Raw genomic sequence first — 13,192 nt, forward strand, 5'->3', positions numbered from 1 at the left:
TTAGATGGCAATGGTTGCAAGAGTTCTTGAGATCGCCATGATGCTTTCTCTCCCTTCCTTCAGCCCCGTTTCTACGATGGATTTCTCCTATTATATAGTCTTCTTTAAACGATCTTGACCTTCCACCCGTTGATCATCCAAGCCTATACTTGAGTGCTTGTCCCATCAGGCGTCCTCTCTGGCATTCAGTGGTTGTGGTAATTGAGGTAGCACTGTTTAGGAGTCATTTCCTCATTAATGCGGTTAAAACGTTAGTTGTAGGCATTTAATGTGGAGGTGACAGTTTCTCCATGAGTTGCTTTTCTACCATGCTCCTATGGCTGGTCCATTATACTCGTCCTCCTTTTTGGAATGCTCTAGGAGGCTGCTTTAGGTGGCGTGCCACTCTTCCCTTCTATGCTCTTGATTAATCGAGGATAGGATCGTCCTCGGCTATACTCCCCGACAATTTAAGCTTTCTTTGTTCGTCCTTGGACATTCCTTCCTTCTTGGCGTGGGCCTTGGGCTCAGTATGAAATGGGCCGGGGTCGCCAAATTCTTTGGCTCCACATGATAAAACTGTTGAATGAATTAGCTCTTGTTGTTTTAGTCTAAGCATACAAGTTTTGTCCTTTGTTATTATTTTCTTAGCAAGGATGATGTTGGACAAGATATAAGGATTTGCTTTTATTATTTGTTAGTTTTTATTGTTTTTATTTTATATATGAAATTTTTGGATTTTTTTTTTGAGAAAAAGGTAAGCGAAGGAATTTTAGGATTTAGGATTTTATTTCTTTTTATTTTAGGTGTCCTTGAGGATTTTCTACTCAACTTAGTATCCGTTTGGATACAGCTGATATTTATTAGTGTTTGCATTTTGGTTTTTTTTTTTTTTTTGAAGAGCGTTTCACAATCATTCACGTGCACGTACACAACTCATAGGTCCCGTGTACTATTCACAAGACCCACAAACATTTTTTTCAACAAAACTTTCATTAAAAATTGGTCCCATGACACTATTCACATTTTAAAAATTATTTTGTTATAGTGTTTTCAGTTTTTAGTAAAATAAACAGTATCCAAACGGACCTTTAGTATTAATTTGGAAACAGTTTATTTACTTCTTCTTTTTGAAAGTGTGCTAAAAGCATAGAGTATTCTTGGTATTTTGAAAAAGTGGAAAAAAAGGGCAAATATTGATCATTGAAGTTTGCCTTCTAAGCGCTATTGGTCTTTAAAGTTTTAAGTGAGTGCAATTGATATTTGAAGTTTAAAAAAAGAGAGTAATGGGTCATTTTGTTAACAACTATTAGTTTCAATGTTTATTGGGTAACGAAACAATGATGTGGCTAGTATTCAGTGTCATGACATCAATGTTTATATTAAAAAAATTAAATCCAACGTATTAGATTTGTTATGAAACAGGTCTCCCAAATTTAAATTTGAAACTAAAACGAGAAAGAGAGTGGGAACCAAATCCCGAGTCGCCGTCCTCTGCCCTTCAAAACCCATCCCTTGCGACCCCAACCATATAGGCTGATATGGGATGATTCAAACGACACATTTCGGGGTCATTTTATCGTCACCAATTCATTGCATAGCCATAGATGGAAGTCACTCTAGCAACACAAGTTTTTGTTAATTGATGTGAACATAATATTGTTTGCTTTTGTTGATTAGTTAGATTATGCGAAAATGTTGGACAGTTGAAATAGTATATATTTATATAATCACAAATAGATTCAGTAAACAAGATTTACCAAACGTCTTTTGTCATATGGTTTACTTTTGGATCTACTTTATTCTTAATTCCTAATGTCGCTTTCCTTTTCTCGCCCAATGACTGTGCAATGAATGGGTCGCAAGAGGCAGAAGACAAATTTCATCTCTCTCTCTCTCTCTCTCTCTCTTGTTTCAGTTTTAGATTTGGCATCAAAATATGGGGATTTGATTTTAAGAGACCAATTTAAAAACGGGTCTAACACCTTAGATTTGATTTTCCAATTTTTAATATTAAAATTGATGACATGTCACTCAAAAATTGCCATGTGATTATTTAGTTAGTCACAATAGACATTGAGACTAACGCTGTTAATAGAAGAACCACTTGTGCTCATATTTTAAACTCCGTGAACCAATTGTATTTTAATTGAAATTTCAAGGACCAATAATGCTTAAAAAGCAAACTTTAGAGACCAATAATATATTTTCACATATATATATATATATATTTTAATTTATAAAAAAGACATACATAAAAGCTATAAAAAAAACAAAAAACAAAAAAAAAAATCTTATAATATGCTTCCAAACACACAAAGTACTGATGATATTATTTCAATTAGAATCTCTTTAGAATTTTATGAAGTTGTGTTAATTTTCAACAATAGGACCGAATAAGCTCTGCTCCACTGCATTGTAAAAAGGCTTGCATTTTTTTTTTTTTTGTCTTCAATCTTTAAACCTCTGGAGCCTTTGGGTATTAAAATCATGTTTGGGGCCCAAAGGCCCCCCTCCCCTCCAATAACATATCAGCCCAGGTCAAAGCCCAACAAGGAAAGATAAGCCGCTTAACCTAATTCCAAATTAAAAAAGAAAAAAGAAAAAAGAGAGACGAGACGAAGAGAGACTGAGAGATAATCAAGAATCAACCACCACCGGCGACTGACCCACCGACCACGCCGCCGTTAGATAGAGGTGCTGCTGAACCTGAACCCTAGAGTAGAGGCAGCGAGTGCTAAAGTTGGAAGGAACACGCACGCACGCACGCACACAGCCTCTTCTTCACTCTTTCACTTTGTAATTTCTCTCTCTCTCTGTCTCTCTCTCTACTAACTGCCACTCATTGTTCTTTTTGTTTCTTTCCATTGTGTTGATTTTCGCTTGATATAATATAGAAGAAGATTATGTTGGTAGTGTACTATGAAGAGTGCCCTAGTCCTTGTTATAGTTATATAGCATTTGTGACATTCGCAACCTCTTCTACAACAAAATGCTTTTTGCTTAACTAATTAAGCATAGCAAAACGGGTTGTAGGAAAAAGGCGTGGGGTTACATTCTAGTATGGAATGCTAATCTAGACTAGACTTCTCCCGACGTTCTAATTTTGCCCGCTACCAATGCATTGATCACCAAATCTTCATGCTGATCCTTTCACTCTCACTCTACTATGTATATGTTTCCTACCTCTCTTGTCTTTTGTTTCTGTCCAACTGGGTTCCTGCACGCGCTGTTTTATTGGCAAATTGCTACATTTCACATTTCCATTCATCATATTTGCACATTTTTCTTGTGATGCTGATCAAGGAATTTTCCTGCATTGATCAAACCTTCATGTTCATCTTCTCACTGTATTATGTTTGTTAGCTCTGTTGCTTTTTGTTTCTGTGTCGGAACAATTTTTCCATTTTTTTTTATAATGTGGCGTGTTGGAACCTATTTGTTCTCCGCTTTGGTGTGTTTGTTTCCCCTCAGGTGATTTAGCTAATGGCAAATACAACCTTTTCAATTTACAGCATTTCAAATTTCACCTTTTTCTTCGTTCAGCTTTTTCAAACAACCTTATTTTAAAAAACTGAATATTAACTGTACCAAATAGGCACAAACTGGGTAGCTACACTATACATGCTGATTTATGGCAAATTGTTAGGGTTCTCATTTCCCTGCATCATTTTTGCACATTTTTCTTGTGTTGATCAAGGAATTTTCTATCTTGTAATGGCACAGGATCATCAACAGAATCAACCCACTAACTTGGTTGATGGACTCCAAGTTGATTTTGTGTGTTAATTTATTTCATTCATACTGCTTATCTTATTTTGGGATATTGGAAATGATCATAGAAAATTTTCTTTTTTCCTTTTCTTTTCAGATAGCAATCTGTCTTGGAGAATCAGTTGGTAGAGGCTTAGTTTCTGACGTCAACACCATTGTATGAAATTCTAATCTTGTTTAACTCTCCTTCTACACTACCTCCAATTTTGTTGCCCACTTTATCCTATTCTGCATAGCCAGTTACCGGGTGAACCTGTTTTACGTTAACTCTTTCAAACGAATCATAAAAGTTTCCTCTCCTCTCCCATGCGTTGTCGTCACTTCCACTCATGTCCCCCCCTATTTCACTGCCACCATAAGTTCCAAACTCTGTTCCTTCTTCTTTTTCTCCTTGGTGAAGTTCAGAGCAAACTACAAGCAGGCTTTGCTTTTTATAATGCCCCAGTGAAGGGTCAGAGTTCATAAGCAAAGTGAATTAATCCAAAGGGTATACATTTCCTTTGGTCTCTGCATTCAACCAAAGTTGGTGGATCTTCAATAATCATGTACATTTTTCCTATGCTATACATTTTAGTCCTCTTAATTTCATCAAGACCCAGATCCATTTCATTTTCATTTTGCTGAATTGGGAGGAAATAATCACTTTGGTTGTACACCAAATTTTCTGCTTCTTCACAAGCCAAAAGGAAAAACCATTTTCTTTCTATATCAGGAAATTATGAATAATAGCTTTCCAGTTTGTCGATTTTCGACTTTCCTTAATTCTGTCACTATAACTCAGAGCACTATAAAGCCCAGCATCCCTGTGGATTTAGGAAGAAATTGGAAACCAATTCCAATTCCCCACAGAACAATCCCTGAACCCAGAGGTCAGGACCTTGATTTCATAAATGTTGCACACAGCCATCTAATTCACTCTGATTGGTCTAAGCTCAGTTCCTTATCAACCGGTCTAACACCCCTTAGAGTGAAACATATATTGTTAAAGATTCAGAAGGACCATGTTCTCTCCCTCGAGTTTTTTAAATGGGTTGGGATTCAGAAACCATGTGGTCATAACCTTGAAACCCATTCAATAATCCTCCACATTCTCACCAAAAACCAGAAATTCAAGTCTGCAGAGTCCATTTTGAGGAAGGTTCTTGTATCAGGTTCAATAGATGTGCCCTTGAATCTGTTTGAAGAAATGCTGCACTTGTACCGCTTGTGTGATTCTTCGCCTCGTGTTTTTGACTCACTTTTCAAGACTCTTGCACATATGAAGAAGTTTAGGAATGCCACTGATATTTTTTGTCGAATGAAAGATTATGGGTTTTTTCCTACTATTGAGTCATGTAATGCATACATGAGTTCTTTGCTTGATTTGCACAGGATGGATATTGCCTTGGCATTCTATAAAAGAATGCAGCGTTATAGGATTTCGTCAAATGTTTATACTCTTAATATGGTCATGTGTTCTTATTGTAAATTGGGGAAATTGGACAAGGCTGTTGAGATTTTTAGGGAGATGGAAGGCATGGGTTTTAGTCCGAATATTGCATCTTATAATACACTAATTGCAGGATATTGCAATAAGGCTCTTTTGAGCTCCGCGATGAAGCTTAAAAACTCAATGGAGAAGAATGGGGTCCATCCGAATGTGGTTACATTTAACACACTCATTTATGGGTTTTGGAAGGAAGAAAAATTACATGAAGCTGGTAAAGTTTTCAATGAGATGAAAGCAGTGAATGTTTCTCCTAATACTGTGACCTACAACACCTTGATAAATGGTATAGCCAAGTGGGTAACAGTGAGATGGGAGGTAGGCTTTATGATGAGATGTTGAGGAGTCAAGTTAAGGCTGATATCTTGACTTATAATGCCTTGATTTTGGGACTATGCAAGGAGGGTAAGACAAAGAAGGCAGCATATCTGGTTAAAGAACTTGATAAGGAGAACTTAGTACCAAATGCCTCGACCTTTTCTGCCCTTATTAGCGGTCAGTGTGCAAGGAAGAACTCTGAGCGGGCCTTTCAGCTATATAAAAGCATGGTAAGGTGTGGTTGTCATCCTAATGAACAAACTTTCAAGATATTGATATCAACCTTCTGCAAGAATGAGGATTTTGATGGAGCAGTTCAAGTGTTGAGGGAAATGATTGAGAGATCTGTGACTCCTGATTCAGGCATCTTATCTGAAGTTTTTGTTGGACTTTGTCAGTGTGGAAAAAGTCAATTAGCAAAGATGTTATACAGTGAGATGGAAGCTAGACATCTTATGCCAGCAGGTTTTGAAATATCCAAAACCATTAACTTTGATGCTGAGAATGAGAACAAAGCATCTGGAGATAACTGGTAAGGCTGTATATACTATACACCTGAACTTTCTATGTAACGTATGGGGTTGTGTGGAATTCATTGCCTGAGCTCTCCTTGTAACTTTTAATAATTAGCCTTTAGTTGTAAGTCCAGTTTTACTATGACAGCAAAACTAAAGCAAGTTTTGCTTGTAAAAAGAAGTAGCATACTTAACAGTGTTTTTGAGTCTTTTGACAAACCACTGTTTTGTTAATCTCATTGTTTTAGGCATAATAAGGTGCAATTGTATACAGATTTCTTACTTTGAGCATGTAGCAGATTTTGTGCTCTGCTTCAGAGGTTATCTTTTCTTATTAACATTTTACTGAAGACTCTTAAAGCCCATTTTTATTTTTTTTATTTACCGAATGGCACTTTAGTTGTATTTTAATATAGACCTGTTTGTTGTTATGGATTTATCACAGATTTGCATTTAAACTTCGTGTTATTTGCTTGATCTTCTCTTCTTCTTTTTCATTTTCCTTTTATTTATTTATACAACCAAATGGAAAGAGTGCTTGGCAGCTTTTTGCATCTTTCCATTTGGTTGGTTGTATTAACTTAGGATAAGCTGCTGCAGGCGCTCTAACCATTCTTCTAAACCGGCAAACTCATGAGACAAGTGAGAGTCTCTCACTTGTTGATATTAACAACCAAAATCTTGTTGACAATCCAACCACTCTCACTTGTATTAACCACCAAAATTTGTCGGCAAAACAACAATATGAACCATCAATGAAGCAAAGCGAAAAATATTATATATTAGTCACGTAAGCACATTCCATCAAAAGAAAATATGAAATCTAATATATATATATATATATATTTTTTTTTTGAGTTGTGAAATCTAATACAATTATAATTAAAAGATGTATGATATTTTTTTTACTTGCTAAAGGAAACAAAGTTGGCCTTGTACTTGACAAATTATGAGGTGAGTAAAGAGAGTGTCACTTACAATTTTAAGAAGTAACCGTTAGTCTCTAATAAAACTTATTTCACTGATCTCTATGTTGCTATTGTTAACGAATCAATAAGGGAGTAAGGAATGGAGGGAATTAGTGAATTTTTAAATTGGGAGAGTTAAATGATAGAGCAAGCAAGACTTTTGATCCAGATGGGCTGTATACTGTTTACGTACTTGATTTATATTCAGCAACGTAACAAAATCATAGTCATTTGTAACCTTGTTGAAATCTTTCTAAAGTGACAAAAAGATTTATAAAAAAAAAAAGGGCCAAAAATCAAAATTACACCATTTAAGTTTGCTGTATTGTTATTATTGTCCTAAAATTTTTAAATTTTTTTTTTCCATTTTAGTTCTTAAACTTAACATATATGTCAAATTAGACTTTTTGTCCATTGTTGTCTATAAAATTGTTGTTAAGTGTTATAAAATGATGTTGTATCAAATGCGTAAATAGTGCCAGTTTTACAAACAGTGAGAGTAATGACCGACTTGTCAAAAAAAAAAGTTCAAGTTTTGTGGCCGAAATGACCCAAAAAAAAAAAAAACCCGAATTTAAAGGGTATTAATTTAGATTTTAGCCATTTGTTTAAAGGTTATCTTGTGACGTGTTAGGGATTAGACGCACACACAATCTTTTGTGACCATGCCATTATGCCATAGTCGAAATGTGTTGTAAGCAGAGACGGACCTATGTAGGGGCCAGGGACAGAGGGAGACACTAATTTTAGCAATTTTGTTCTATAAAATCACATTTTGCCTCTCTCAACATTATCATTAATTCTTTTAAGAGTACTACTCTAGCCACAAACTTTACTATAACATTTTTACAAGCTGTTGAGGTAGTAAAATTTTATTAGTTTGCATCCAGGCCCATAACATAAATTACAATATTTTTACTTACTAATAACTACTTATCACATTAATAATTTGTAAAAAAGTTTGTATTTTTAGCATTTTTCTCATTTTAAAGGCAAGATCTAAAATCTAAAGCAAAATAAACAAGCTCAAAAAAATTATTCAATAACAAAAATTACCAATAGTAAAGTTAAAAACAATTAAACTCAATCAACCAATTTTATCCAAATGAAACAACCTGATCATTTAAAAGTTTTTAAACAAAATAATTTTGTCCAACAGCAAAGCTGCCCACTAATTTCAAGTCCTAACTCCGTCCCTGGTTGAGGCTGAGGGGCCATGCCCCCCAAATTTTGAAAAAAAATATAGAATAGAATATATATCTAACCAGAAAAATAAAAATTTACCCCAAAATATATATTTTGGCCTTCCTCCTCCAAGATATTTACATATTAACCCATGAAAACCAAAAAAAAAAACTACTCCAGCCTTTTGCCCGTTGGATATTGATCCAAGAATAACCAGAAAATCCTCTAGTTTAAACAAAAGAAATTTCCCTAAGAACAACATCAATAATCTTTAGACAAACCAAAATTAACTACAAAATAAATCACAAATCCAATCCAAATAAAAAAAAAAACAATAAAAAATTCCCAACTTTATCCATTTAATTTCTCTCTCTTAGTCTCGCTTCTCTCAATCTTCCTCCATTCCTCACTGCCTTTGACATCAGGTCCACAAACTAGTCACTAGTCACCAAGCTCACTGATCAGCTTGGTCTACTTTTCACACTTACACATGAGTTGAGTTTGCTAAGGTATGGTCTTCTCTTCTCAATTAGTTGATTTATCTTTGCTGATCTGACTTTATTTCTTAACTAGTATGTAATCCATGCGGGATATATTATTAATCATGAATTTATTCATGTTTAAAAAGCTCAGTTAAGTCTAAATTTATATTATTAACCAGAAAATTTCATTAACAAAACTTAGCAGTATATATATGTGTGTGTGTGCGCAGTAATGGATATATTATTAATCATGAGTTTATTTATGTTTAAAAGACTCAGTTAAGTCTAAATTCATATTATTAACCAGAAAATTTCATTAACAAAACTTAGCAGTATATATATATATATATATATATATTATTTATTCCATTTTTGTGGTTTGAAAATGATATTTATATGCAGATGGAAGTTGTTGATGAGAATGAGTGGTGGGGTAAGATAGAGCAGATGAAAGGAGGAGGGGAAAAGGAGATGATAATTAAGCACAATTTCAGTCGAGCAGGCCAGCAAACCTTATATGATATGGAGCAATTCAAGTGTTGAGGGAAATGATTGAGAGATCTATGACTCCCGATTCAGGCATCTTGTCTGAAGTTTTTGTTGGACTTTGCCAGGGTGGAAAAAGTCAATTAGCAAAGATGTTATACAGTGAGATGGAAGCTAGACATATTATGCCAGCAGGTTTTGAAATATCCAAAACCATCAACTTTGATGCTGAGAATGAGAACAAAGCATCTGGAGATAACTGGTAAGGCTGTATATCTTATACACCTGAACTTTCCATGTAACGTATGGGATTGTGTGGATTTCATTGCCTGACCTCTCCTTGTAACTTTTAATAATTAGCCTTTAGTTGTAAGTCCAGTTTTACTATGACAGCAAAACTAAAGCAAGTTTTGCTTGTAAAAAGAAGTAGCATACTTAAATGTGTTTTTGAGTCTTTTGACAAACCACTGTTTTGTTAATCTCATTGTTTAAGGCATAATAAGGTGCAATTGTATACAGATTTCTTACTTTGAGCATGTAGCAGATTTTGTGCTCTGCTTCAGAGGTTATATTTTCTTATTAACATTTTAATGGAGACTCTTTAAGGGCCATTTTTATTTTTATTTATTTACCGAATGGCACTTCAGTTGTATTTTAATATAGACCTGTTTGTTGATATGGATTTATCAGAGGTTTGCATTTAAACTTCGTGTTATCTGCTTGATCTTCTCTTCTTCTTTTTCATTTTCCTTTTATTTATTTATTTATTTTCAATGAATTTATAGTCTTCATACAACCAAATGGAAAGAGTGCCTGGCAGCTTTTTGCATCTTTCCATTTGGTTGGTTGTATAACTTGTATTAACTTAGGATAAGCCGCAGGCACTCTAAACTATTCTCTTCTAAACCAGCAAACTGATGAGACAAGTGAGAGTCTCTCAGTTGTTGATATTAACAACCAAAATCTTGTTGACAAACCAACCACTCTCACTTGTTGATATTAACCACCAAAATTGGCAAAACAACAGTCTGAATCATCAATGAAGCAAAGTGAAAAATATTATATATTAGTCACGTAAGCACAATCCATCCAAAGAAAATATGAAATCTAATATTAATTTTCTTTTTGAGTTGTGAAATCTAATACAATTATAAGTAAAAGACGTATGATATTTTTTTTTACTTGTTAAAGAAACAAAGTTGGCCTTGGACTAAACTTTTTCTCGCCCTAGTTTCTCTCTGAGACACTAGAGCGTGGAATTCTCATTATCTTCCCCGAAATGATATCACTCCCCCTCTGTTAAACCTCCATAGCAGTAGGGTTCCCTGACCTTCGTGTGGTCTACTTCCTCTCTCTTTACCCTCTCAACATTGCTTTACCCCCATGGAAGATATTCTATACGATTGGAAAAAACTTTCATTGACAGATGAGGAAGATGTCAAACTCAGTCTGTCAAGATCAAAGAATTTACGAAGCAAAGAGTTTGTTTTGGCTGCCAAGTTTCTTACAAAAAGAGCACTTAATGTAGAAGCCATTGGTCGTACACTAAAGCCCCTACGGAGAGCCAAAAAAGATTTCACAGTGCAAGAAGTAGGAGATCATATTCTCTTGTTTGTCTTCGAACTCGAAGCAGATGCAGAACGGGTTTTGGCCAATGAACCATGGATTTTCGATTAACACGCAGTCCTACTATAGAGGTTTGATGGCACTACACTGTCGAGGCACTTAAGATTCACAAAATTGAAATTTTGGGTGCAAATATACGACTACCGATGCGCATGCTCGATCCTGAAACAGCAATGGAATTAGGAGAATCACTTGGTCAGGTAATACCATGTGAGAACCCTATTGAGTTGGTGGGAGGAGATTTCCTACAAGTTCATGTTGAGATCGATATATCAAAACCTCTCTGTCGAGGTCGAAGGGTGGTCATGGAAGACAATGAAGAAACCTGGATCTCTTTCAAGTATGAAAAACTTCCAAACTACTGCTATTGGTGCGGACTGATATCACACGATGGGAAGGATTGTGATGTTGTCTAGCAAGGAAAGAAACAGTGAACACAAAACCTCATGAGTACGGTCCTTGGTTGAGAGCCTTTCAACCTAGGAAAAACTTCTTTCATCGTGGTCTATGGCATGGGCGATGGTTTGGGGGGAACTACCAAACCTTCAAACACGCCAATGGCCGAGAAGCCCTCTGAAACGGCGGACAGACAAGCAGAGAAAATGGACAGGGCTGATCTCGGCGAGAAAGGAGAAGTTGACCGGGATCCAGTGACAATTATGGAAATTGCAGAAACAGAGGCACAGAGCACGCCACAATCCCGGAATATCAGCTCTCCATTAATTGAGGTAATAACTTCCAATTCAAAATTATCTACTTGCCATACTAATTTTGTTGATTTTGAATCACAGATACAGGACATAAATGTTGCTTTAGGAAAGTTTGACAATTGTGAAAAGCACGTGGAACACAACCTAGCTAGCACACCTCAATTTTCAGCAAACAAGGAGAAGCCGTTACCTCCCTCCATGCCAGCTCATCTTTCAATAGTCCAAGAGTTAGCACATCACGTGATAGAGATTTCCCCACCTCCTAACTCAGTAAACAGAACACTTCGCACATGGAAAAAACTTGCACGTGAGAATATAATGGAAACTGAAATTACTCAGGAGTCTAAAAAAACACAGGAACATATAACTTCAAAAAGAAACAGAGAAGAAGACATGGAGTTCTTTTCGGAGTTACCTATCAAAAAATTACAGGTTTTGAAGGAAGAAGGTCAACAAAACTCAATGGTGAAGGCTGCCCAGCAGCCTCGCCAGGCACAATGAGTCTCTTAATATGGAACTGTCGCGGGCTTGGGAACCTGCGTACAGGGAAGGAGCTTGAAGTATTGATTCGGGCTAAAGATCCCTCCGTCGTGTTTTTAGCCGAACAAACCTTCCTTGGCTTTGTGCTGGAGACTTTAATGAAATCGCAAGACACTCAGAAAAATTGGGAGGCAATAATAGAAGTCAAGCTCAGATGCAACTTTTCAAGGATGTCATTGATGAGTGTGGTTTTCTTGACCTTGGGTATGTGGGAGAGCAATTCACATGGAGAAAGCATTTTGCCGATGGACACTCACTTTGGGAGGGACTAGATCGAGGGTTATCCAATCATGATTGGTTCATGAAATTTTCGGGTACAAAAGTATACCACTTGCATTCAGACTCCTTTGATCATTCTCCTTTGTGGATCACCTTGGATGGTTTGGACATCCCATCTTTCTCAAAACTATTCAGGTTTGAAGAAATGTGGCTCTCGAATCGTGGGTGTTCTGATATTGTAGAAGCAATGTGGCTGTCTAGGGAAGATGAAGGTGCTCATGATCATGTAATTCGTAAAATAGACAAATGTGGCAAAGAATTAAGAATATGGAACTGGAACTGTTTTGGCAATGTTAGAATGGTGCTGAGCCGAAAGAGAAAAGAATTAAAAGAGGCTGAAAAAGTAGCTATGTGATCGGGAAATAACCAACAAGTCCGAGACTTGAAGAAGGAGATAGCTAAACTGGTTGATAAGGAAAACAAACTATGGTTCTAGAGATCAAAAGTCCTATGGGCAAAATTTGGAGACGGAAACTCAAAGTACTTTCACAGCCACGCTTCACAAAGAAAGAGGAAAAATTTAATCTGGAAGCTGAAGGACTCCAATGGCCGTGTGGTTGAGGACAACGAAGGCATTGCTGATTGTCTGGTATAGTACTATCAAAACCTCTTCTGCTCAACAAACCAGCAATATTGTTCTTCGGCCACAAATTCTATTCAGACAGTGATTATTGAGGAAATGAACTCAAAGCTCTCATTCGAGTTCACCCATCTGGAGGTAAAGCAAGCCATTAACCAAATGGCCCCGCTAAAGGCCCCTAGGCCGGACATTATGCCACCCCTATTTTATCAACACTACTGGAATTTAATTGGTGATAACATTTCTAAAACTGTGTTGTATTAT

General features: G+C 36.1%; 1 protein-coding gene across 1 annotated transcript; it reads left to right on the plus strand.

Moving 5' to 3' along the window:
- The first annotated feature begins 2,569 nt into the window (after positions 1–2,569).
- LOC111989386 (pentatricopeptide repeat-containing protein At4g26680, mitochondrial) lies at positions 2,570–6,528 on the plus strand. The gene is given in 3 exon segments (XM_024021172.2): positions 2,570–2,778; positions 3,851–5,522; positions 5,525–6,528. Coding segments are annotated over 2 exon segments (1,620 nt in total). The 5' UTR covers positions 2,570–2,778; positions 3,851–4,471; the 3' UTR covers positions 6,094–6,528.
- The last annotated feature ends 6,664 nt before the right edge of the window (positions 6,529–13,192 follow it).

Source organism: Quercus suber, unplaced genomic scaffold (genome assembly GCF_002906115.3).
Source record: "Quercus suber isolate HL8 unplaced genomic scaffold, Cork oak 2.0 scaffold_437, whole genome shotgun sequence".
NCBI classification, from domain to species: domain Eukaryota; kingdom Viridiplantae; phylum Streptophyta; class Magnoliopsida; order Fagales; family Fagaceae; genus Quercus; species Quercus suber.